Source organism: Microtus pennsylvanicus, chromosome 7 (assembly GCF_037038515.1).
Source record: "Microtus pennsylvanicus isolate mMicPen1 chromosome 7, mMicPen1.hap1, whole genome shotgun sequence".
Taxonomy (NCBI): Eukaryota; Metazoa; Chordata; class Mammalia; order Rodentia; family Cricetidae; genus Microtus; species Microtus pennsylvanicus.
Window position 1 is genome coordinate 113,023,129 of NC_134585.1, and position 22,879 is coordinate 113,046,007.

The following is a 22,879-nucleotide window of genomic DNA, read 5'->3' on the forward strand; positions in this document are numbered from 1 at the left end:
CTTTTAACCAGCTGCCCTTTAGAAGACAGCACAGCCTGTTGAATGCCCCATCCATGGTTTTCCTCAGAGATACTCAAAGAGAGCCACTTGGGGGAGTGTCCGTGGCGGGCGCTAGTCACTCTGCTCTTCCGTGGTCCTGAGTGGGAAAGCGGTCAGCCTTTTCTGATTGAGAAAGGAGAAATGACATGCCCGTCACCCAAACGAGTGGGAAGGTCAATGAAGTCCACAGAGGAAACACCTTACCACTCCCCTGCCGTGACCTTTGTTTTTAGTAGAAATAAGGACAGTGTTGTCTTACCCCACACCACAAACGCACACTTTTCCTCCTTTGGAATTGCAGTTCTTGGTGTCCATAGGAACCTAAGTATCTCTTGATTTGCACCAGGAAGAACTAGCATTAAATTCTTGTTTTACTTGTGGGCAAGAACCGAATTGGATAAGCTGCCTAGTTCTTTAGGATAAACATTGCCTACTGGAAAAATTAATACTTTGAAGAAGTAATTTTGCATGTTAATACAAAACGAGTAATTTTGCATGTCCCTTTTACAGATATCCCCATTTAAAACTGCCTTAAATAGCGTGACTTTATAAAGGGGGTTGTCTATTGGGAAATGTAGACTCCCCAACTTTGCTCTTAACCGTGAAGGAGGAGGCGAAAGCCCTGCTTTTGTGATAGGTGATAGAACTTTGGAAAGCGTCCAGGGCTGACTTTCGCCCGTATCTCTCTCCTCCCTTTTGGAGTGGAAAATGTGAGTCTGAGAATAGCTGTAGCCTGCAGACAGGGAGGCGGGGGTTCTGACACTGTGTCTCCTGTAAGTGTATTTCCTTGAAACTCACTGAACTTGCTTAAAACTGTAGGCTGGATTTTAAAAACCAGTACAGACTGGCCACATCCACGAAGGAAGGGGACCCTTAGTCAGCATCTCTGAAACAGCTTCAGAGGCTGTGCTTTCCCATTAGACATGTGAAAGGATGGGCTCATCTGTGAAAGCCCTCTCCTTTCCTTTTTATTTAACACGCGCGGTGATTTTTCATCTCAGCTCTGGCAACAGAGCCACACTCAGGGAGGCCCTTAGAGCTGTGGTTGCTCTATAGCCGAGAGAATGTCAGGAATGTCTCAACCCTGCTCTACTCTGAGGAGATAAGATGAAGACTCAAGTGCGCTGCTCTCAGGGAAGAAGTCATCTGTCAAGTAACAGGGTGTTGGATACATCTCCAGCACCCACTAATCTGAGCACGCTTTCTGTGGAGCCTTCCAAATTCAAGTGAATGCTGGATTTTGTGTGCCTCTTACTGTATGGTGACTGAAGCACGTGCTTTCTGGCTTTATTTTCATTTGGGACAAGATTATCATGCAGACAGGATAGTTCTCGGGTATTTGCTTGAACAGCTGTTAAATGTGCCACTCAAAACTAGAAGAGGGACCCATGAAACAATAGCCACAGGGCCCCCAAGCACTGGTGTCACCTCTGGAAGGCGGCCTGCAGGGGAGAGGCCTCGTGCTCTGCGGACTGATTTTTTTGGAGTACCAAGTTCGGGTTTCATGCAGATAGCTCAAGCACTTTAAACAGGGTGGGGGAGTGGAATGATCTAAATTTAAACTATAGAATCAACATTTTCTCTAAAAATTCTTCCAGTTTTGAGAGGCGTAGGTGGATCCTGTGAATTACGCGATAACGCGCCCGCTTTTCCTGCATCCTGCTTGTGTCAAAACATTTCCAGGGCCTTTCATTTGGGGGAAAATTATTTTAAGGTTACAGAATGTGGTGGAGGCTCCCCTTCCTTCTCTTTTCTTTTTTTCCTCTCTTTCGTGTGTGTGTGTGTGTGTGTGTGTGTCTGACTTAAGAAGACTTTAGGGACTTTTAGACATTGACTTCTGTCTGAGAAGATGAAATGCGGTCAGTGTCTATGTGAGCACTACAGATGTTTAAACATCGCTCAGTGTCTTTGCAGTGAGAATTTAGTCACTGGAGTGATTGGCATTAGTGTATCATTAAATCCTCAAAAATGCTGCCTTAAGTTGTTGGTCCTTACGTGGTAGGAAGGGAAATTGACCCTCAGGAGTTAGTGACTTCCCTCAAGCTTCCTTAACTGGTGGATAGTGGGACTCAGGGCTTCTGCTTCCGTCTGTGTGATTCACAGCACAAACACCAGGTAGTGGACTGGCCTCGAAATTACTAATGGAAACGTGGTTTCATTCCTTCAGTGGGCAGAGCGGAAGACTGCAGAATGGGGGTTTTAACATAGTGACCACTGTTCACCCCAAATGCAGGTTGACCTGGCAAGCTCTTTGAAGCCTGTTACAACTTCCCCATTGCTCCTCACACCCTAGGGTGGGCACAGATGCCTTGTTTATGCACCGCACAGTATAAGTTCAGAGGTTGTCCCAACCAACGTGTCCCTGCAGCCTCCACCCTCCCCACCCCGCAACACACACACACACACACACACACACACACACACACACACGAAATGCACAACAGTGAGTTTCCAGTTGCTGTACAGAGTTCACTCTTCCCTTCCCCCTTCCGTAGGTTGGACGAGACAAATATGAGCCCGCGGCTGTGTCCGAGCATGTCGACAAGAAGGGCAAAAAGGCTAAAAAGGAAAGGGACATGGATGAGCTGAAGAAGGAAGTCTCCATGGTAAGTGCTGGGAGGAAGATTGGGTTTATGATTTTTCTTAATAATTTGCACCAAACCGGGTAGTGGTGACTCACAGCTTTAATCCCTTTAAGCAGCTGGGAGGCAGAGTTTAGTGAGTTTGAGGCCAGCCTGGTCTACAAAGCAAGTTCCAGGGTAGCCAGGACTGTTAAACAGAGAAACCCTGTCTCAAAAAAAAATAACAATAATAGTGTAATAATAGCATCTCGCACCTGTGAATGTTTGCTCCCGCACCTGCCCATCCGTCGCAGGGCTGGTGTAAAAGTGATCACAGCGTTCGCTTTGCAGATTTCCTTCCATGGTTGTAGAGGTCGAAGCCTCTAATTCTAAAAGTGATTAAAGGGTTAAACAGTTTCTCCATCCACTCTCCAGAAGCAATGGAAGTGTGCTTGGTACCCCAGTCTTTGCTTTTCTATAAAGAGCCCTGGAGAGCTGCAGCCTCTGTAGGCCAAGGAGGCTTTTATGACTGAGGTATCTAGTGTCAGCCTCGCCTTGATGTGGCAGGTGATGGCGGACACCTGTCATCCAGCATTGACTATCTCTGAGGAAGCTGTCAGATCAATGCTTAGCCTGTGTAGCTGTGGAAAGAAAGTTTCTCTGATGACTTAATAGGGATGGATGGTATGGTGATATTTTTCCCTTTTGGTGTTGGGGTGTGTACTTATTTTTTTCTGTTTTTTTTTTCCTTAGGACGACCATAAACTCAGCCTTGATGAGCTCCATCGTAAATACGGAACAGACCTGAGCCGAGTATGTCCTCATCCAAAGCCTGACGTACTGAATTGTAGTTCCCCTGCTGTGTTTCGTTCCGTAGCATCTGACCCTGGAAGCACTGACAGCCACTATTGGCTGAGTGATCACGCAGAACTTGGACTTCTATGCTAGCACTTCACTTCCATGAACCCTCATGGGAGTGGACATTAGTGTCCCTGTTTTCTAGTGCTACAAACCAGTGCACTGTGAGCACCTGGTTTTGAAAGTGGTCCCAAAGCCAGGCTCCTTTCCCTTTTGTCTGTGTTTGCCTGGTTCATGGAGGTGTGTCAGAACTTTGGTCACCCTGTTGTATGTGTACAAGTTTCAAAAATACCTTCCCCCAAAATGGGTTTTGTATCTTTGCTATCTAAGGGCTTTTGACTGAGTTTTCTACCACCACTGTGAAACACAGTCTGAGAGGAGATGGTGTTCACTCTTAGAGTCACAGAAAGTGGAGTGACTTGCATGGGTGGGTGGCCTTCGGAACGCCTGCCCCTGGGCTCAGAGAGGGGCCTCAGCCCTACTCAGACCCTCTTGCCTCTTGCCAAGAGGGCCAGGCCACCTCTTCTCTAAGCATTTTACCCATTATTTCTTGTTTTCATTATATTCTTATGTCAGCAGGCTATCTGGGACTCAAAGTCAGTTACCTTGGGTGCTGTGTGCCCCTTATAAAGTCGGTTAGTAGCCTATGAGAGATTATCGCCAAATTAGGCAGGCTAGTTAAAGGTCCCAACCCATGCTAGGGGTGTAGATGGGGCTCAAATGTTGGGTCATTGTTTTATTAACCTAACAGTGAATAACCCAGCAGGGACTTGAGTCAGATGAGGATATTGAGTAATTCCTTGCTTTTCCTCTTACTGTTTTCTTTTTTCTTTCCTCACTCTTAATAGTTGACACCAATGTTAAAAATAACACAAACACCAAGCACATATAAATAGATACTTTAGACAGGATATCTTCTTTTTTTAACCTGATATTTTGATAATACAAAAGTAACGCTATTTTCTCCTCTTCGTGTGAGTCTCAATGCCTGCCACTGAGACAGGTTTTCGGGGCCGTTAGACCGTGCAGGCTGCTGTGCAGTGACCTTTCCTGTGAACACTGTTACTGACAGGTTGCCCGGGAGTTAGCTGAAGTATGTGTGTGGGTGAGCCCTTCGCTGCCAGGCCAGTGTTTCTGTTACCATTGTGAGCATGGAGTTCTGTAGTTACAGCTTGGCTGTTAACTCAGTAAGCGCTTGGATTCCTGCTCTCCTGTTTGTGGGCTTGCCCCTCCCCTAGATAGGATGAACGCACAGAAAACACTCAAGCCAAACCAGTTTGTTAAAATAGGTACTTTTTCAGTCTAAAACTTAGGGGGAAAAATCAACCTGATTCAGATTTTCCATGGTTCCTGTTAAAAAGATTTTAAATGAGGTCTTAGGGTATTACAGGTTCCTAAGGGAATGGGTTTTGTCTTGGAATCCCTTGCTTACTTTGGGGGAGGGGCGGGGGTTAGGCAGGCTTTACCTGGCTCCATAGCTGGGAGCCTGTTTCGCACCTAATCCTACTGTGGACTTCTTGTTATTAGGGGAGCGTATTGGCTTATAAATACTGGTCTGGTCTGTCTGATGTACGCCTCTCTACTCCTCAGGGCTTAACTCCTGCGAGGGCTGCTGAGATCCTGGCCCGGGATGGCCCCAACGCCCTCACACCCCCTCCCACCACTCCTGAATGGGTCAAGTTCTGTCGGCAGCTGTTTGGGGGCTTCTCCATGTTGCTGTGGATTGGAGCCATTCTTTGTTTCTTGGCTTATGGCATCCGAAGTGCTACAGAAGAGGAACCGCCAAATGACGATGTGAGTCGTGTGGCCACGGGGGCACTGTCGCCTCCTAGACCCTCTCTCTTCCTCTTCACACTTAGCCCTTCTTCCAGTCTGGGTCCTTCAGAGCTCTGGGTGGTAGCAGCTCTGCTGAGGTCTTGGCGTAGGTTGGGGCTACCACTCATAGGTGGCAGAGCGTAGCTCTTCGCTAAGGTGTATTATACTTGCCTAGGAAATTTTCTTTAGAAGCACTTGGAAAGATATCATTGTTTTAATAAATATAACAGGAGAAATGGATTCACTTAGAATATTTGTAAAAGCTTCATCAAGTTAGTGACCAGAAACTGAAATTGATTTTATTTTAGACACCACACACACACACACACACACACACACACACACACACACTGGTCCTCAGTCTCCAGAGAGATGAATGTGCAGATGTGAGTTTCCTATTTCTGCAGCCATGCCCGCTCCAGATAGAGTTGTGGGGCTAACAGCCTTGTCTGCTTCCTTCCAGCTGTACCTCGGTGTGGTGCTGTCTGCTGTGGTCATCATAACTGGCTGCTTCTCCTATTACCAAGAAGCTAAAAGTTCCAAGATTATGGAATCTTTCAAAAACATGGTCCCTCAGGTACCTGCTGCTTCGTCCTTCCTTTTTGAGAGATTTGAATGGCTCTCACTACATAGATTAATGTGAAGTTAAGGTATTCCGAGTATGAAGTGATGCTGTCTAAGCAGTTCCTAGTGGGAACGGCTCTAGGGTAACTCTTGGAGCTGCAGTGTTTTTTATATAATGAATGGTATCTTTGCTGTAGGCTCGGGTAACTTGTGATAAGTTCACTTATAACTTGGGTGTCTTGTGTTGAACTTAACCCTTTCCTTGTTGGGATCCATCTAATGGTGTCACCCGTCTTCCCTTCCAAAGCAAGCACTTGTGATTCGGAATGGTGAGAAGATGAGCATCAACGCAGAAGATGTCGTAGTCGGCGATCTGGTGGAGGTGAAAGGTGGAGACCGGATCCCTGCTGATCTCAGGATCATATCTGCAAACGGCTGCAAGGTAGGTTGTCGGGAGACTTCTGGCTAGCTCTGCTCAGTAGGCAGAGAGAACTGAGGGTCGCAGGAGCCCATGGTGAGCCCGAGTACCCACCCTGCACCTACTCTTTACACACAGGTGGATAACTCCTCACTCACGGGGGAGTCGGAACCCCAGACTCGGTCCCCAGATTTCACCAACGAGAACCCCTTGGAGACAAGGAACATCGCCTTCTTCTCAACCAACTGCGTGGAAGGTAGGCTATGTCAGGCGCTCTTAGGCATGACTTAGTATTTACTGTGGGTGTTGAGAGAGAGACAGAGAGAGAAGATAAGCACAATTCCTCCTTTTGCTGGTTCTGTTCTGACAACTTCCCTCGACACAGAGCAGAGAGGCTTTACCTGCTGCCAGGAAGGCCCAAAGAGTCTTCCCTTCCCTCACACAGTGCTCTGTACTGATGGCAGCCGGCAGCCGGCATGGCCCCGGCTCTCCTGGCCGTGTGTGGCAATCCTTTCACCAGAGATTCTGCTTGGAAACAGACAGCAAGTTATCCAGAGAGCTCGGCCTTATTAGGACAGAAGTCTATGCGTTTATATTCGGTCTCTTTTCAAAACCAAGCACATTCTCTGGCCTGGCTGACCGTTTCCCTTCCCCGACTCTTAAGGAACTGCCCGCGGTATTGTCGTGTACACTGGAGACCGAACTGTGATGGGCAGAATCGCCACACTTGCTTCCGGCTTGGAAGGGGGCCAGACACCCATTGCTGAAGAAATCGAACATTTCATCCACCTCATCACGGGTGTGGCTGTGTTCCTGGGGGTCTCTTTCTTCATCTTGTCCCTGATCCTTGAGTACACCTGGCTGGAGGCTGTCATCTTCCTCATCGGTATCATCGTAGCCAACGTGCCCGAAGGTTTGCTGGCCACTGTCACGGTAAGATGCCCGGGACAGCAGCAGTCGCCATCACTCAGATCAGCTTGTGTGGGTGCAGGACTCGGCCATGAGCCTCTTGTGCAGTTTCTAACTTCTATATTTATGCTCTGTATTTGTCTGTGTAGCCTTTTGTTCCAAACTGCATGGTAAACTTTGACAGAGAAAACATCAGCCTAGGTTTATCAGAACCCCAAAAACATAGTATTGTTCTTAAGTTATCATGTTAGAACAGGACACTGGAGGAAAATAAAAACTTAGAGGTCATTATGGGGGATCCACTTGATAAATTTTGTTGTTTTGTGGGGGGGAATGGGAGGATGTTCCCACCATACTCATGAGGTTTTACCATCCTGACTTCAGGAGAAGGTTGGGGAAATTGAATTTTAAATAAATTTCTTCCGTATTAGGATGTAGTAGGATCTGTGTGGCACTGCCGCCTGGCTGATTGACGTCCTCTCTTGCCTGCCCTGTCTGTAGGTATGCCTGACGCTCACTGCCAAGCGCATGGCGAGGAAGAACTGCCTGGTCAAGAACTTGGAAGCTGTGGAGACCCTGGGGTCCACATCTACCATCTGCTCAGACAAAACTGGAACTCTGACTCAGAACCGGATGACAGTGGCCCACATGTGGTTTGACAATCAAATCCATGAAGCTGACACCACGGAGAATCAGAGCGGTAAGACTGGGCCACCTCACCCTGCAGCACCTGCTCGCCTTGCGCGTGCGGGCACAGGTGTGCTGTCACGCCCATGTGGAGGTCGGAGGGCAGCTTTCAGGATGCAGGTTCCAGGGATCCAGGCCAGATTATCATGCGAGGCAGCAAGAGTCTTCGCTCTCTGAGCCATCTTGCCAGCCCCACTTGCATTTTATTTGATTGATTGTTGATTGATTGATTGTTGATTGATTAAGCTCATGGCAGTGTTTTTTAGTTTGATATTTATTGTTAAATTGTGTGCGTGTGTGTGTATATAAATTAATTTGCCCTAAGAAATTCTTTCATGCGACTAAGAATCACTACAAGCTAATGTGTTTAAGGAGGAAGTGAGATGTATTAGTTTGGATTTTTGTGGGACTTCAACAGCATTCAGAGTTAACCAGCCTTGGGGCTAGAGAGATGGTTCAGTTAAAGTATTTGCTGAACTTGTAGAGGACCTGGGTTTGGTTCCCAGAAGCTATAACAGAAGCCTGTAACTCCAGTTCCTGGAGAGTGATGCCTCTCACCTCTCTGAGCGCCTGCTTGCTCCTGGACACATCAGTTTATGCAGGCACACGCATAGAAACACACACATAATTAATTTTTAAAAAGTCAACACATCATTTTCCGGTCATGTCTTCTTGTTTCCATCAGGGGTCTCCTTTGACAAGACGTCAGCCACCTGGTTCGCTCTGTCCAGAATTGCTGGTCTCTGTAACAGGGCAGTGTTTCAGGCAAACCAAGAAAACCTGCCTATTCTTAAGGTATACCCCAGAACTGCTCTTGCTTGTTTGGGGTGGAGGTGGAGGTAAGGGTATTGTCACCATGCAAGAATAGCCACCGTTTTTTCTAAACAGCACCTTACCTTTGTGTGTAGAAAGCCAACCTCGCTGAAGCACGCTTGAGAGCTTTTATGGGAATCTTTGCTCCGAACAGCAAAGATTGTCTTGCCTGGAGCTCTGAAGTGCTTTCAGGAGCCACAATCTGTCAGTTGGGGAAAGGGGGGGGGGGGGGGGGATAAAGAGGAAAATCTGACCTGAGTGAGCTGGTGAGGAGGAAAGAGATTTTTGGTGAAAACCTGAGTGGACAAGTTTTACCCTTGTTCCGACGGTAGCACCTAACCAAGGGGGTAGGGAGGCCGGGTCAGTGACTCTAACTGGGTTTGCATGTTCAGATACACTAGATTGCAGCAAATCCCTTAGGCCACTTGTGTGCTTAAAATAGCTCAGGTATTTCCCTTATCTCACTTGTACTTAGTTTGCTTACTAATGATGCAAAAATAAGATCGAGCTCAGTCTCGGCCTTCTGGAATGCTCACGGAGTCTGTGACAGTGCCATTCCTGAAGGACCGTGGGTTACAGATGTCAAGGAGCTGTGTGGGACTCCCTGGGCTCCATCTGTCCTCCGCGAAGCTATTTGCCTGTGGGGTTCTCTGTATAAACGCAGTTGCCAAAGCAAGTGCAGCTCATACAGCTCGGATGAGTCTGAGGTGGCTTCTCCTGTGAGGCTAGGTTTTGCTTGTTCTTGGAAGGCAGTTTGCTTGGCGTTGGGTTGAAGCTGGTTTAAAAGTGATGCTCTTTGTCTTGGGAGTCACACTGAAGATGGCTGCTTTGTGCTTTGCCTTACCTCAAAGGAGGCATTTTTTTATCTTTCCTGACAAAAAAAAAAAACTAAGGCGATTTTCAAGAGGTGTTTGAACTATTTGGGTAACCAACTGAGCTGTGTCAATAGCATTACTAACCCCTCCGTAGCAAGGTTTCTGGGAGTAACATCGGTCTGTTCAATAGGCCTTTTCCTTTTTCTTAAAAGTGATCGTCACCACCACCACCCTTCTTTCCCAGGCTTGCTGTCCTTGTGTGTCCCTTTGCTCACCGGAGGGTCCAGGCTTTCGTGTCAGAGGTCTAAACTGTTCACCTGCATAGAAGTTGTTTACAGGTAGAACTGCTTAGGAGGACAAGATAGCTGCGTGACAGAGCAAGCAGATCGTGGAAAGCATAGGTGTGTGTCCCCAAAGTGAAGACAGCCAGCTGACCGTGCTACCGTGAGAGTCAGCCCCGGTGGTGGTTTGTTTTCTCTACAACTGAATTAGGTTAAGAGCACAGAACCCTTTGCTTTGCCCTTGACACAGTTTGCCTGGCTCTGAACCCTGAACCATTTGACTTTAAAGTCTGGACCAATGAATGGTAGTAGAGTGTTTGCATTAGGGTGTTGTTAATTTTTTTTTTCCAGACTTAGAGCCAGCAAGGTTCAGTTGTGAATAGTGTTGACTGTGAGGCTTTTTAGCAGGCCTGTCGAAGTGAAAATAGACTGAGCAGGTTTGGAGGGTGTGCTGGCAGCCAGGCCTTCAGGTGCCCGTTCACCTGAAGCTGAGGTGGGTGGGGCTGGAGCTTAGATTTGCCTGAGGCGCCTGGGTCACTCCTCCACCTGTTTTCTCTGCCACTGAGGAGATTGGAGTCCATCCAGAGTTCTTTCTGTTTCCCAACAATGTTTTGTGAATCAGCCTGGCCCGGGCATTAACAGGCGCTGTCTCTCTGTTCCCAGCGGGCAGTCGCCGGAGACGCCTCCGAGTCGGCGCTCTTAAAGTGCATTGAGGTCTGCTGTGGCTCCGTGATGGAGATGCGGGAGAAATATGCCAAGATAGTGGAGATTCCCTTCAACTCCACCAACAAGTACCAGGTGTGTAGATCTGGGGCGGCCACACAGGGCGGGGGGGGGGGGGGTGAGCTAGAGGAAGAGACGCTCTCCACTCAGGCTCTACAAGGTCTCCCTTTAAATTTGAAAGTCTCCTTTTACTTGAATATCATAGGAGAAATGAAAACTCTCTGGGTGCTGTTGGGGACCTTGGAGTTGGGGGCTGAAAGGGGAGGGAGAATCTGCGTACACAAGCAGTAGCCAGCATCTTGGTTCTCCAAGAGTTCGGGAGGGTTGCCTCTGTGAGCATGCTTACAGAAGATGCCTGTTCACATGTGAACTTAGACACAGTACAGTGCTCGCTTTTTTTTCTTGTCTGTTGCATGCATCATGCATGTATCATGAGATATTTACAGGTTCAGAAAGGAGACCTTAGCTTGTTATACTAGCCTGTAAGTATTATACTAGCTTGTCTTGGCTGGTTAGGAGAGCCTGGACTGCCACATGCAGCCACCTAATGTTTCTTCCTAAATAACCTTCACAGTTGTCCATTCACAAGAACCCAAACACGTCCGAGCCTAAACACCTGCTGGTGATGAAGGGTGCCCCAGAAAGGATCCTGGACCGCTGCAGCTCCATCCTCCTCCACGGCAAGGAGCAGCCGCTGGACGATGAGCTGAAAGACGCCTTCCAGAATGCCTACCTGGAACTGGGAGGACTTGGAGAGCGTGTGCTAGGTACACAAGTGACTGCCTGTGGCTACAGAGCATAGCTTTGTCATAGACAGCCACAGCAGTTACTACTCTGTGTTCTCTGGACATTCTTCTCATTCTTCCTGGGGCCATCTTGCTGCTGCTGCTGCTGCTTTTTTTTTTCTTCTGCCTTATATTGTTTAAAGCAATGAGTGGTGGAGGCATAATGGTTATATTGGAGAACGGAGTCTTGATGATTTGCTACTGACCTGTACTTAGACCCATGGCCTCGTGATGGTCAGTTCTGGATGTGGGGTGGGAGTAGGGGCTTTATTATCTGACCTGTTTGTTATGGCCGTGGTCTATAAGCTTAGTAAAAATCTGTTAATTTTTGGTGTGCCTAAGTAGTACCTGGGATGACTGTGCATGGCCCATGGGATGTGACCACTCCACTCATAAGACCAGCAGCAAACTAAAAGCCAGGATCCTTCCTGGCTATTGTAGCTGACAGGCTGTTGAGGCTTAGAAATCCATTTTGCCCACTGTCCAATGTATTTGGGCAAGTGGCACTTACAGTATTTTATGTGTTGATAGCTACAAATCCATTATTGATTCTTTCTCGTGGGATAATTGAGAACCAATCGCTTGGTCGATTTCTCTGGGTCACACACCCTTTCTGAAAAGCTAACCCATAGGCGGTGTTTCTCTCCCTTGTCTGCCCAAATGAAAGATTAATTACCAACCTCTCTGAAGTCATTTTGCTTTTTGGCTTTCGCCAACCCCAAGAAAGAAGGATGCAGTCTTCTTGAGAGCCTACACAGCACTCCTTACCCACTGAGCATCACACGGTCCTTAAGGCAAAGGCAGGAGTGCTACAACCAGACGGTGCAGTTACAGCAGGATGCTCTGCGTTCATCTTCAGAGCAGCTCCTCTGAATGCCCATGTTGGCACTCAGCAACACGTAACTAGATAGGAAGAGATGCCTTCAGTTTACCAGATAATCATAGGCACTGGGCGGCCTGATGGGCTGCTGCTAAAACTAGTCTTGTCAGTCCAGTGTTTCTCCACATGGAATATTCCCGTCCCTTGACAGTTCTTCCTTGTGGATTCTGGCCTTTAGCCGTTTTTGCTTTGTTTCACTGACCCTGTATTATTCGTAAACTAGATTCTCCCACATGAAACATCTTGCTCAAAGTAGTCAGGGTGGATAATGGGCTCAGTGGTCCCTCACTGCCTACAGCACTGGAACCCTCATGGGTGCCCTTTGCAGGGATGATGGCTGCAGTGGTCCCTCGCTGCCTACAGCACTGGAACCCTCATGGGTGCCCTGCCGTCTTTTGCAGGTTTCTGCCACCTCCTTCTGCCTGATGAACAGTTCCCGGAAGGCTTCCAGTTTGACACTGATGAAGTCAATTTCCCTGTGGATAACCTCTGCTTTGTGGGTCTTATCTCCATGATCGACCCTCCTCGAGCTGCTGTCCCCGATGCTGTGGGCAAATGCCGCAGCGCTGGAATTAAGGTAGGGCCTAGGTGTTTCATGGTTCCATCACAGAGCCGCTGTTCCCTACCTGTGACTGTTTCCCCAGATCTAGGCAGCTACTTTCTCTCTTGGCGTGCCTGTCAGTTTCTCATTTCCAGAGCTTTGGGTGCAGCCCTGAAGAATCAGATACTATTAAAGTTCTGGATAAAGAACAGATGTGAAGTTGGGGGTGGGGGTGGAAAGCACCTTACTTTTGGTAAAAGGAAACAAATGATGTAAAAGAAAAGTAAAAAAAAAAAAAAAAAAAAAAGAGGTTTAAATTTGGAAATGCAGTGGATGGTGCATCCCTGGTGTTCTCAGCCGACTTTTCGGAGACTTGTTCTCTGTCTTTTCTGGGCTCAATGTTGTATTGTGTTTACTGTGTTGTTTCCACTGTTTCACGCTTAAAAAAATACTTCATTGAGAAGCTTGATAGAAATGATTCTCCCTAGGGCTGGAGAGATGGCTCAGAGGTTAAGAGCATTGCCTGCTCTACCAAAGGTCCTGAGTTCAATTCCCAGCAACCACATGGTGGCTCACAACCATCTGTAATGGGGTCTGGTGCCATCTTCTGGCCTGCAGGCATACACACAGACAGAATATTGTATACATAATAAATAAATAAATAAATAAATAAATAAATAAATAAATATTTTTTAAAAAAAGAAAGAAAGAAATGATTCTCCCAGTACTTTGTTTCTTTTAAAGGCTATTTTTCTAAATGTTAAAACAAGTAGGAACATGGCCAGGGGACATGACTTAGTGGTAAAGAGGTCTTACTGCTCTTGCATGGGAGCTGAACTTGGTTCCCAGCACCCCACATCATGCAGCTCAGAGCCAGCTGTGCCTCAGGCTCCAGGGGAATCTGATGCCTCTGGCTTCCCAGGACTCCTGCACTGTGCTCTCTCTTACCTCCTGACACAGACTCATGTAAATACAATTAAATTCTCTGTTTTCCTTCAGAATTGTGTGAGTATGGAGTACTAACCAGCAGTATACACACCTTTATCTATACACACCTTTGCCTATACACACTTTTACCTAGTCACACCTTTACCTAGTCACACCTTTGCCTTAATAAATTGGATTTTTATGTTTCTGTAAAAAGATGTGATTTAGCTGGGCGATGGTGGCGCACGCCTTTAATCCCAGCACTTGGGAAGCAGAGGCAGGCAGATCTCTGTGAGTTCAAGACCAGCCTGGTCTACAGAGCTAGTTCCAGGACAGGCTCCAAAGCCACAGAGAAACCCTGTCTCGAAAAACCAAAAAAAAAAAAAAACAAACAAAAAGATGTGATTTATGCAATATGATGTGATCCAGTGTCATAGAATCTTGGTTTGGGGCTGCGGTTTCTTTTCGTAAATACATGTTTATAATTTTGGTAAGTTGACGCATATTGTCTGATTTCCTGTTTCAGGTCATCATGGTCACAGGCGACCATCCAATCACAGCCAAAGCCATTGCCAAGGGTGTGGGTATCATCTCAGAAGGCAATGAAACTGTGGAAGACATTGCTGCCCGCCTCAACATTCCAGTGAACCAGGTGAACCCCAGGTACAGCAGGATCTTAAATACTGTCTCTTCTTCGCTCTGGACTGCTTGGTTTCTTGGCTTGCACCAAAGGAGTCTCAGGAATGCACCTGTACTACCAGAATGTGACCTTGTTGTTCAGAGGGAGACCGCCCCACTAACCCACGTGGAACTTGCTGTTCGGGGTGCTTGTTACAGTGATGTCATGAAGAACTTGGAAGTGGAGGCTCAGAAGTGTTTGGAGTGCCTAGAACTGGAGAAGTCAGATAATAAATAGTCTGAACTAGCTTCTGGTCCAAAGCTGTTAGCCACTGGACTACTAGTGTCCAGTCGGTTTCTGGGTCCACATGGAGAAAAATAAATGAGAAAGGACAATTGATCAGATAACTTAAGACAGGAAGGACGAGAAATCGCATTAAAGTGAAACATGGGTACTAGAAGGCCAGTGAGGTGGCTCAGGGTGAAGGTATTTGCCATGCTAGCCTCATACTGAGTTTGATACCCGTAGCACGTATGCAGGTAGAAGGACAGAAACAACTGCAAGATGTTGCTCTCTGACCTCCACACGTGTGGCTTGGCATGCATTCCTGTGTAGACACATCATGCACATGTATGCATGTGTACACAATTAAAAAGCAGATAGCTGAGACACATTAGTTTTGTCTTCATTCTGTTATCGGTCTATGGCTTTCTCACCCTCATTTGGGTTAGGAGAGGTTTTTCTCAGCTCTGCTGTTTCTAAAAGTGTGCCGGTGTTATTTCAGTCTGTCTGATAGAGTTGGGAAGGGGGGAGTGGGAAGCAGGCCTGCCACAGGTGGCTGTGAGTCTTGAGTGGGCGAGCTGTGTGACAGTCTGCAAATCCTGAATGAAACCAGCTCTTGAGGGACAGGGAAGTCCTTTGGGGCTTGGTTCTGTTTCTGAGGTGCTGTGTGAATGGATGGTGATCTTGGTTGCTTTCCCGGTCTCAATTCTAGAGATGCCAAGGCCTGTGTGGTACACGGAAGTGACTTGAAGGACATGACCTCTGAGGAGCTGGATGACATTTTGCGGTACCACACAGAGATCGTGTTTGCCAGGACCTCTCCTCAGCAGAAGCTCATCATCGTGGAGGGCTGCCAGAGACAGGTCAGTGAGCTGCAAGAGTCGGGCCCGGGTCCCCAGGTCCAGAGGCAGGTCAATGAGCTGCAAGGGTCAGAGCCCAGGTCCATAGGCAGGTCAGTGAGCTGCAAGGGTCAGAGCCCAGGTCCCCAGGTCCATAGGCAGGTCAGTGAGCTGCAAGGGTCGGGGCCCAGGTCCCCAGGTCCAGAGGGAGGTCAGTGAGCTGCAAGGGTCAGAGCCCAGGTCCCCAGGTCCATAGGCAGGTCAGTGAGCTGCAAGGGTCAGGGCCCAGGTCCCCAGGTCCATAGGCAGGTCAGTGAGCTGCAAGGGTCGGGGCCCAGGTCCCCAGGTCCATAGGCAGGTCAGTGAGCTGCAAGGGTCGGGTCCTGGGTCCCCAGGTCCATAGGCAGGTCAGTGAGCTGCAAGGGTCGGGTCCTGGGTCCCCAGGTCCAGTGACAGCAGAGCAAAGTGGAGAGAGAGAACAGGCTCTTTGTGTCTGTGTGGCAGAGAGTTCCAGGCATAGGAAGAGTGACTCAGCCGTGATGTGGTAATAGAAGCCTGGGGCCTGTCCATACTGTAGCCCGGAGCTAAGCCTCAGTGGAGTCTCCAGGAGCAGCAGGATGGGGTTCTAGTGTCTTCAGTGGAAGTGGAGGTTGCCAGGAAACCCTTCCCTAATTTATAACCATTATTGTACCTGCAAGAATGGGACTTATCCAGGGCCACCTACCAGGGTCATTCCTCCAAGTAGTCCAGGTTAAATAGGGAGAATATGCTTGTCATTGTGGGTGGGACCTGTGTGAGCCCCGGGACAGGATAGTTCCCAAACTCCGTGCAGCCTCCGTGAGCTAGGAAGGGAGCTATAATCTACTGACTGCCTCTCCCTTCCTTTCATCCCTGCAAAGAAATGGGGCTTTATTCACCCTCTCCTCCTTCTCTGGGCAGGGTGCCATCGTGGCCGTCACTGGCGATGGTGTCAATGACTCTCCGGCTTTGAAAAAAGCAGATATTGGGGTTGCCATGGGGATCGTGGGCTCAGATGTGTCCAAGCAAGCTGCTGACATGATTCTCCTGGATGACAACTTTGCCTCCATTGTGACCGGAGTGGAGGAAGGTCAGAGCACTTCTGGGGGCTCCCCAACAGGCAGGCAGGGCGCCTCGACTCTTGCGTTCAGTACAATAAAAATGTCTTCCTTTCTAGGTCGTCTGATCTTTGATAACTTGAAGAAATCCATCGCTTACACCCTCACCAGTAACATTCCGGAAATCACCCCCTTCCTGATATTTATTATTGCGAACATTCCACTGCCCCTGGGGACTGTGACCATCCTCTGCATTGACTTGGGCACTGACATGGTACGTGAGTGGCATGGCCACACATGTCCACATATGCTGCTGCCGGCTTCCATTGTTCCCGGGACCTGTAGGGCTGTGGCATCATTGGCTCAGTGCCGGTTGTCATCAGGACAGTTGTCCACATTGACTACATGTCCACATGTGCTGCTGCCGGCTTCCATTGTTCCCGGGACCTGTAGGGCTGTGGCATCATTGGCTCAGTGCCGGTTGTCATCAGGACAGTTGTCCACATTGACTACATGTCCACATGTGCTGCTGCCGGCTTCCATTGTTCCCGGGACCTGTAGGGCTGTGGCATCATTGGCTCAGTGCCGGTTGTCATCAGGACAGTTGTCCACATTGACTTAGCAGAAAAGAAGTCTCACTTTTGTATCCATTTACTCAAGAAAACACTGGATTCCCTAATAATGTGTTCCGTGTACTTAAACAGCAGCAAAAAACCATTCTGGGCGGGGGGTGGGGGGGAGGCCAAGGGACTAACTAGATAGATGGCTCAGTGGTCAAGAGCGCCTGCCAGGCCTCCCACTCAACATGCACTCACAAATCTCATTTTTTAAGAGGGAGCAAGACAAGAATTTTAATACCTGCTTCTGCCCCTTCTCACCTCCCCCAGGTTCCCGCCATCTCCCTGGCCTATGAACAGGCCGAGAGCGACATCATGAAGAGACAGCCCAGAAATCCCAAAACCGACAAACTTGTGAATGAGCGTCTGATCAGCATGGCCTATGGGCAGATTGGTGAGCCTTGCCCCTCTGTGGAACAGTCACTGGGAAGGGCCTGAGTGGATATTTTCTGTCTGGGATGAGCTGTGACAGGGTTCAGACTGGAGAGCCACAGATGAGGAGGTAGTGCAGCCATGGAGTCAGGCCCTGAGTTCAGTTCTGAGTGTGCAGTGAAGGGAGATGGGGACCAGACTGGAGTCTCTCCGCCGTGGGAGAACTGGTGGTTTTGGGGAAAACTCTACTCTTTACACACTGGGAGCAGCAGCCTTCCTCGCGGAGCCCTGTGGTATCAGGTGCCTGGCTCTGCACTCCTCAACTCAGGCAAGCTTTCCATGGTGGTAGGGGAAGGGATCAAGTTCCTCTATCTCATTGGCATGGGGGATTTGACACCAAAAGTTTGCTCAGTGGGTCCTCTCCAAATGATGGTTCTCCCTACCCTCATCTCTCACTGGTTTCTGCTCCAGCAGCGTGGCCAGCCATCCGATCTGGGGGATAGAAAATACAAATGCCTTCACTTTTAATGCCTTTCTCCTTCAAGAGAGCATAGAGAAAGCCATCATAGGTGACTTGATCTTGTTAGCCGTTAGGCCTGTGAACACCTGGGAGGGGTAACATGGATTACCATCTTACAGAAATTATGACCAACTTCCGTGAGATAACTACTGGTCACAGCGCAGCGGAGAGTGTCTCACGTCTTTGAGGAAGGTGTAGTTTTGAGAGAAAGATGGCTCTGCTCTGGAGAACTTGGGGTGTCTTGTCTTGATTGGATGACAGGAGGAAAGGAGTGGTCATAAGATGTCTCAGGGGCTAGCAAAGTGGCAATGTGTGGAAGTCTTGAAGTAGGAGAGAAACCATGAATTTTTTTGATTAGAAAGCAAGAAAGCTGATTTCTTGTAAGGTTTGTGCCCTGACGAAAGCAACAGATGGCGAGAGAAGGAAGACCTCTGTTTGCCAACTCTCAGAGAGTAGAGGGGCCTTGAGCCCAGTGTGTCCGACATGCTCCCTCCCAGCCCTCAGCCCACAAGAGACAGTGGCTGGCATGTCTTCTTGTGCTGTGCCCTGATCAATCAGTGATCCAGAAAACCCACCCCCACTTCTGCCCTCAATGCCCTGGGGCTGCTGGGGTGATGGGCTGAAGAGGGGGGCCGTGGGTGAGGGCTAGCACTCAGGTGGTTTTTCTAACACAGGTATGATCCAGGCCCTGGGAGGCTTCTTCACTTACTTTGTGATTCTGGCCGAGAACGGTTTCCTCCCCTTTCACCTGCTGGGCATCCGAGAGACCTGGGATGACCGCTGGATCAACGATGTGGAAGACAGCTATGGGCAGCAGTGGGTAAGTAACTGTTTACTGGGATGGAAGCCAGTGCTCCTCCAACCCTGAGGACTGGCAGCGCTGCCACTGTGTCGGGGAAGAGCCAGGTCTAAGGCACCTGCTTCCCCTTTCAGACCTATGAGCAGAGGAAGATAGTGGAGTTCACCTGCCATACGGCCTTCTTCGTCAGCATTGTGGTGGTGCAGTGGGCTGACTTGGTCATCTGCAAGACCAGAAGGAACTCTGTCTTCCAGCAGGGGATGAAGTAAGTTGTAAAGGGCACAGAAAAGACCTGGTAATTTATTTATAAATGCATCTTCACAATAAGCCAAGCATCTGACACCCATGCCCGGGTTCCTGGACTCTCCACCAGGTGTGTCCAGCCTGCATCAAACTCAAGATACCTGTGACTAGAGCCCAACCAAAAGTTCAAGTTTACTTAAAGAGTTTTTAGGGTTTTTTTTTTCTCAATCCTCCCCCCACCTCCAGTTCTCAAGCCTTTGCAGTTCTCAGTCTCTTTGTAGATGACAAGATGTTGCAATGTCAGAATGCTGGACACACCCAGAGTAGAATGCTCAGCCCTCCCCATCCAACCCATCAGATCTTGCTGAGAGCTGACATTTTAGGTGCTGATCTTCCCCCCCCCACACACACACACACAGCATTAGAAGAGAAATCTGCATTTATTTGCAACATATAAACTTTGGTCTCCCTTGAATTTTAGGAACAAGATCTTAATATTTGGCCTTTTTGAAGAGACGGCCCTTGCTGCTTTCCTGTCCTACTGCCCTGGGATGGGCGCTGCCCTTAGGATGTATCCCCTCAAGTAAGTTGGGCCTCTTGCATTCCAAAAGGTGCAGACATAGTTTATGTGGCTTTTCCCCTCGTGCCGTGTATGAGCGCCTGTTCTCGTTGGGCTTCTGACTGGTGTGTGTAAGAGTTCCTCTGCACTGGAAGGTAGGAAAGCCAGATCCACCAGTAAACCAGACAGCAGATAGAGACCTGCCAGGGCTGAGGATTTGGCCCAAGGTGAGACTGCACAAGCTCTGGTTTCTTGACATTGCTCCACAGTTTGCTGTTGAGCCCTCAGGTCCTCTGCTGTCACAGTCCAGCTGTCCTTAGAGCTGTTCTGGACTTTGAAGGCTCAGGCTCGGGTCCTGTTTGCTTGCCCTAGTCACGTGTCACCTCTTCACCTTCCTGGAGGCTCCAAAGGAGTTTGGAGAGAATCCAGGGTTCCTTTGCCCTCCCAGTCAGTCATTCGTGGGTGGAACTGAGCAGTTTAGAAAGTCGATCCAAGTCATTCTGTGTTCAGAAGCAGACCGGCCTTCAACGTAGAGAATGACTTTGTGCTTTTCTTAGGCCTCAGTTCTTAACGAGCAGGGTTCACCAAGAAGTCTGACAGCCGGTGGAAACTTCCACATGTGTTTGCCGCTGTCCAGTGATGGTTGAGGTTGAGCAGCTACAACTTGATTAATCATGTTGAGCTGCAGAACATGGCGCTCTTCCAACACAAGAGCCTTTGAGAGCATCAGTCTCTTGCGTTCCACCCACTCCTGCCATTGCTCACACTCATCTGGACCATCTCTCACACTGGCCTCGTGCCAACACTTCCCTCCACTGATCTCATCTTTGAATCAATACCCTTTGGTCACATCAGATGTGTGCAGGCATAGTCTATGGTGCAAGGTGAGACAGGCGTCCAGGGTGTGTCTTACGGCCTGTCCAAGTCCCTGGTAGCCGGTTCACTATTAACCCTCTCTGCTTATGTCTTTGGTAAGGATGTTCCCACCCAACCCATCACACCCAATAGTCCTTTGGGGCTGAAGTCCTTGGAGTTATCTCCATGTGCTCTTGCCCTCCTGATCCTGGCCTCTCATGTCTCTTTGTTGGCTTGCTGTTTTTATATCAGGTTCCATAGTAGCCTGCAGAAAATCAGATGTAAGAAATGCCCAGGTTGGATTACATTGGCCTGAGCCTTGCTGAATGGGGGGAGAGAAGAAGAGGTCACAGGTTTCTGAACAGCTAGCTGGGAAGTGCCAGTGAGGAGGAGTAGAGCCTCAGGACTTTGCCACTTTCCAGGCACTTGGGACCTTTTGTGACCTGACTTGCTCCTGACAGCTTCTACTCGATTTGTTCGGTGCTCCTCCTCTGAGTGAGGCAGTGAGGTTACTTTTTCACTCCTGCTTAAGGCATATAGGAAGGCGGAGACGGCAAAGCTGGCAGGGCAGGGCTTCCTCTTTTGTTTACCCAGGAGCCTGTAGTCAAGGAAGCCTGGTGCCTGCAGGAGGCTGCTGGGAGCCCGTCTCTCTGCTGGGGACCTGGTGGCAACCTTTCCAGGCCTCTTGAAGACCTTTCTTGTCTGTCGGGGCTCTACTTCTCTTAGTCCCCAGGTCTGGGAACTCAAAACGCAGCTGGTCCTCCCAGATTCCAGGGCCAGAGAGCAAGGTTAGGGTCTGGATAAACTGGCTTTGACCCACACAGGCGGTTCTTTGTCTGCGAATGCCAGGGCAGGAGACAAATGCACTTGGGAGCTTAAGGACTTTGGGAAAGGAAGAAAGAAAATGTTTGGTCACTCCCAGATTGTCAGCAAAAAGTACAGTCGGCTCCACCCGGTTCTGGGGGAAGCTGTTGGGCTTCGTTCATGAAGTGCAGCCTGTGAATGACCCCATAGCTCAGGGTGGCGAGTCAGCTGATGGTTCCCTCATCATTTGTCTTCCTGTGAACTGGTTCGTGTGTCTAACTTGGTGTCTGATTCTATTTGCAGACCTACGTGGTGGTTCTGTGCCTTCCCCTACTCCCTCCTCATCTTCGTGTATGACGAAGTGCGGAAGCTCATCATCAGACGGCGCCCTGGCGGTAAGTGAGGCCACCTCTGCGGCTGGTCACAGCCGTGCCTTCCACATGGAGAACCAAATTAAGGCCCATGCAGATTACGGCTTTTAAGACTTGAAAAAGTATGAACCAAACATAATGTAAAGAAATCTTGGCATAAACCTAATAATAACACAGTATTCCTAGAGAGAGCTAATTTGCTACAACTGAGATCTCAGACGCTCATGTGTGTGCGCACACACACACACACACACACACACATGCGTGCATGCACTTTGCACACTCACACACACACACTCCCTAAGGATTTAAGGGGTCCCTGTCCTGGTTTTTCCTGAAAGCGGACTCACTGTACGTGTCTCTCTCTCCCTCTCTCTCAGGCTGGGTGGAGAAGGAGACCTACTACTAGCCCACTGCCCTGCACGCCATGGAGCACCGTGCCGCACACTGCACCCACCCCCACCCCCCCTTTGTGTACTTCAAGTCTTGGAGCTCGGAACTCTACCCTGGTAGGAAAGCACCAAAGCATGTGGGGAGCCAGACGTCCTGGAATGAAGCATGTAGCTGTAACGGGGGGCGGGGGGAGGGCTGCCTGAAAACACCCTGTACAGGAACGACAGTGGGGAAGGTTTATATGTGCCTTTTTGTTTTTGTAAAAAAGGAAAACCTGGAGAGACTGAAAGATTACGTTTTATATCTGGATTTTTACAAATAAAGATGGCTATTATAACGGAACTTGGCCTTGTGTCCTTGTCGCTCCTTGGGTACAGTGGTTGTGCGGATGAGCAGGGTGTGTTTCCACGTGTGGATCCCCAGGCCAGCAGCTCGTTCTCCCGGGGCTTGTTAGGAAAGGCAGCCCAGCCCTGACGAGGCTGACGGTATGGTTAATAAGCTCCCCAGGTGACTGACACCCACATCTGAGAGCCTGGGGTCGAGAGGAAACTGTCCCTTCTTCGGATGCGCGAGCTTCCCGGTCCAATTCTCCTAGACACTGTCTGGTTACTGTAGCTACAGCGCCACCTGTTCTTGGTTCTTGGCTGCTTAGTAGGGACACTTGACTTGAGTGATTTCCTGTCCTCTGCTGAGGCCTATGCAGATCTCAGTCCCTCAGGCCTTCCTGCTTGCCTTGTACATCCAGCAGAGCTCCGAGAACCTCAGGCCCAGTTTATCTAAGAGGGAAAGCCCACACGGCTGTCTGGCCTGTGTGCTCTGGTGCTCAGTCTGTGGAGTCCTCCCTAAATTAACGCCAGCAGCAGCAGTTCAGGAAGTGACTCCATGCCACGAGGCCTTGAGGGAAAGATGACCGG

General features: G+C 49.0%; 1 protein-coding gene across 1 annotated transcript in view; it reads left to right on the plus strand.

Annotated features, from left to right (window-relative positions):
- The window catches only part of Atp1a1 (ATPase Na+/K+ transporting subunit alpha 1), a 29,098-nt gene extending 6,791 nt beyond the window's left edge, over positions 1 to 22,307 (plus strand). The window contains exons 2-23 of the mRNA XM_075981780.1: positions 2,535 to 2,645; positions 3,354 to 3,413; positions 5,049 to 5,252; positions 5,737 to 5,850; positions 6,145 to 6,279; positions 6,394 to 6,511; positions 6,920 to 7,188; positions 7,666 to 7,864; positions 8,537 to 8,646; positions 10,424 to 10,558; positions 11,058 to 11,250; positions 12,550 to 12,725; positions 14,143 to 14,279; positions 15,230 to 15,380; positions 16,296 to 16,464; positions 16,552 to 16,706; positions 17,320 to 17,443; positions 18,616 to 18,761; positions 18,875 to 19,005; positions 19,465 to 19,566; positions 21,505 to 21,596; positions 21,953 to 22,307. Of these exons, the coding sequence (XP_075837895.1) occupies positions 2,535 to 2,645; positions 3,354 to 3,413; positions 5,049 to 5,252; positions 5,737 to 5,850; positions 6,145 to 6,279; positions 6,394 to 6,511; positions 6,920 to 7,188; positions 7,666 to 7,864; positions 8,537 to 8,646; positions 10,424 to 10,558; positions 11,058 to 11,250; positions 12,550 to 12,725; positions 14,143 to 14,279; positions 15,230 to 15,380; positions 16,296 to 16,464; positions 16,552 to 16,706; positions 17,320 to 17,443; positions 18,616 to 18,761; positions 18,875 to 19,005; positions 19,465 to 19,566; positions 21,505 to 21,596; positions 21,953 to 21,981 (3,060 nt within the window). The 3' untranslated portion in view covers positions 21,982 to 22,307. The remainder of the gene's footprint in view (positions 1 to 2,534; positions 2,646 to 3,353; positions 3,414 to 5,048; positions 5,253 to 5,736; positions 5,851 to 6,144; positions 6,280 to 6,393; positions 6,512 to 6,919; positions 7,189 to 7,665; positions 7,865 to 8,536; positions 8,647 to 10,423; positions 10,559 to 11,057; positions 11,251 to 12,549; positions 12,726 to 14,142; positions 14,280 to 15,229; positions 15,381 to 16,295; positions 16,465 to 16,551; positions 16,707 to 17,319; positions 17,444 to 18,615; positions 18,762 to 18,874; positions 19,006 to 19,464; positions 19,567 to 21,504; positions 21,597 to 21,952) is intronic.
- The last annotated feature ends 572 nt before the right edge of the window (positions 22,308 to 22,879 follow it).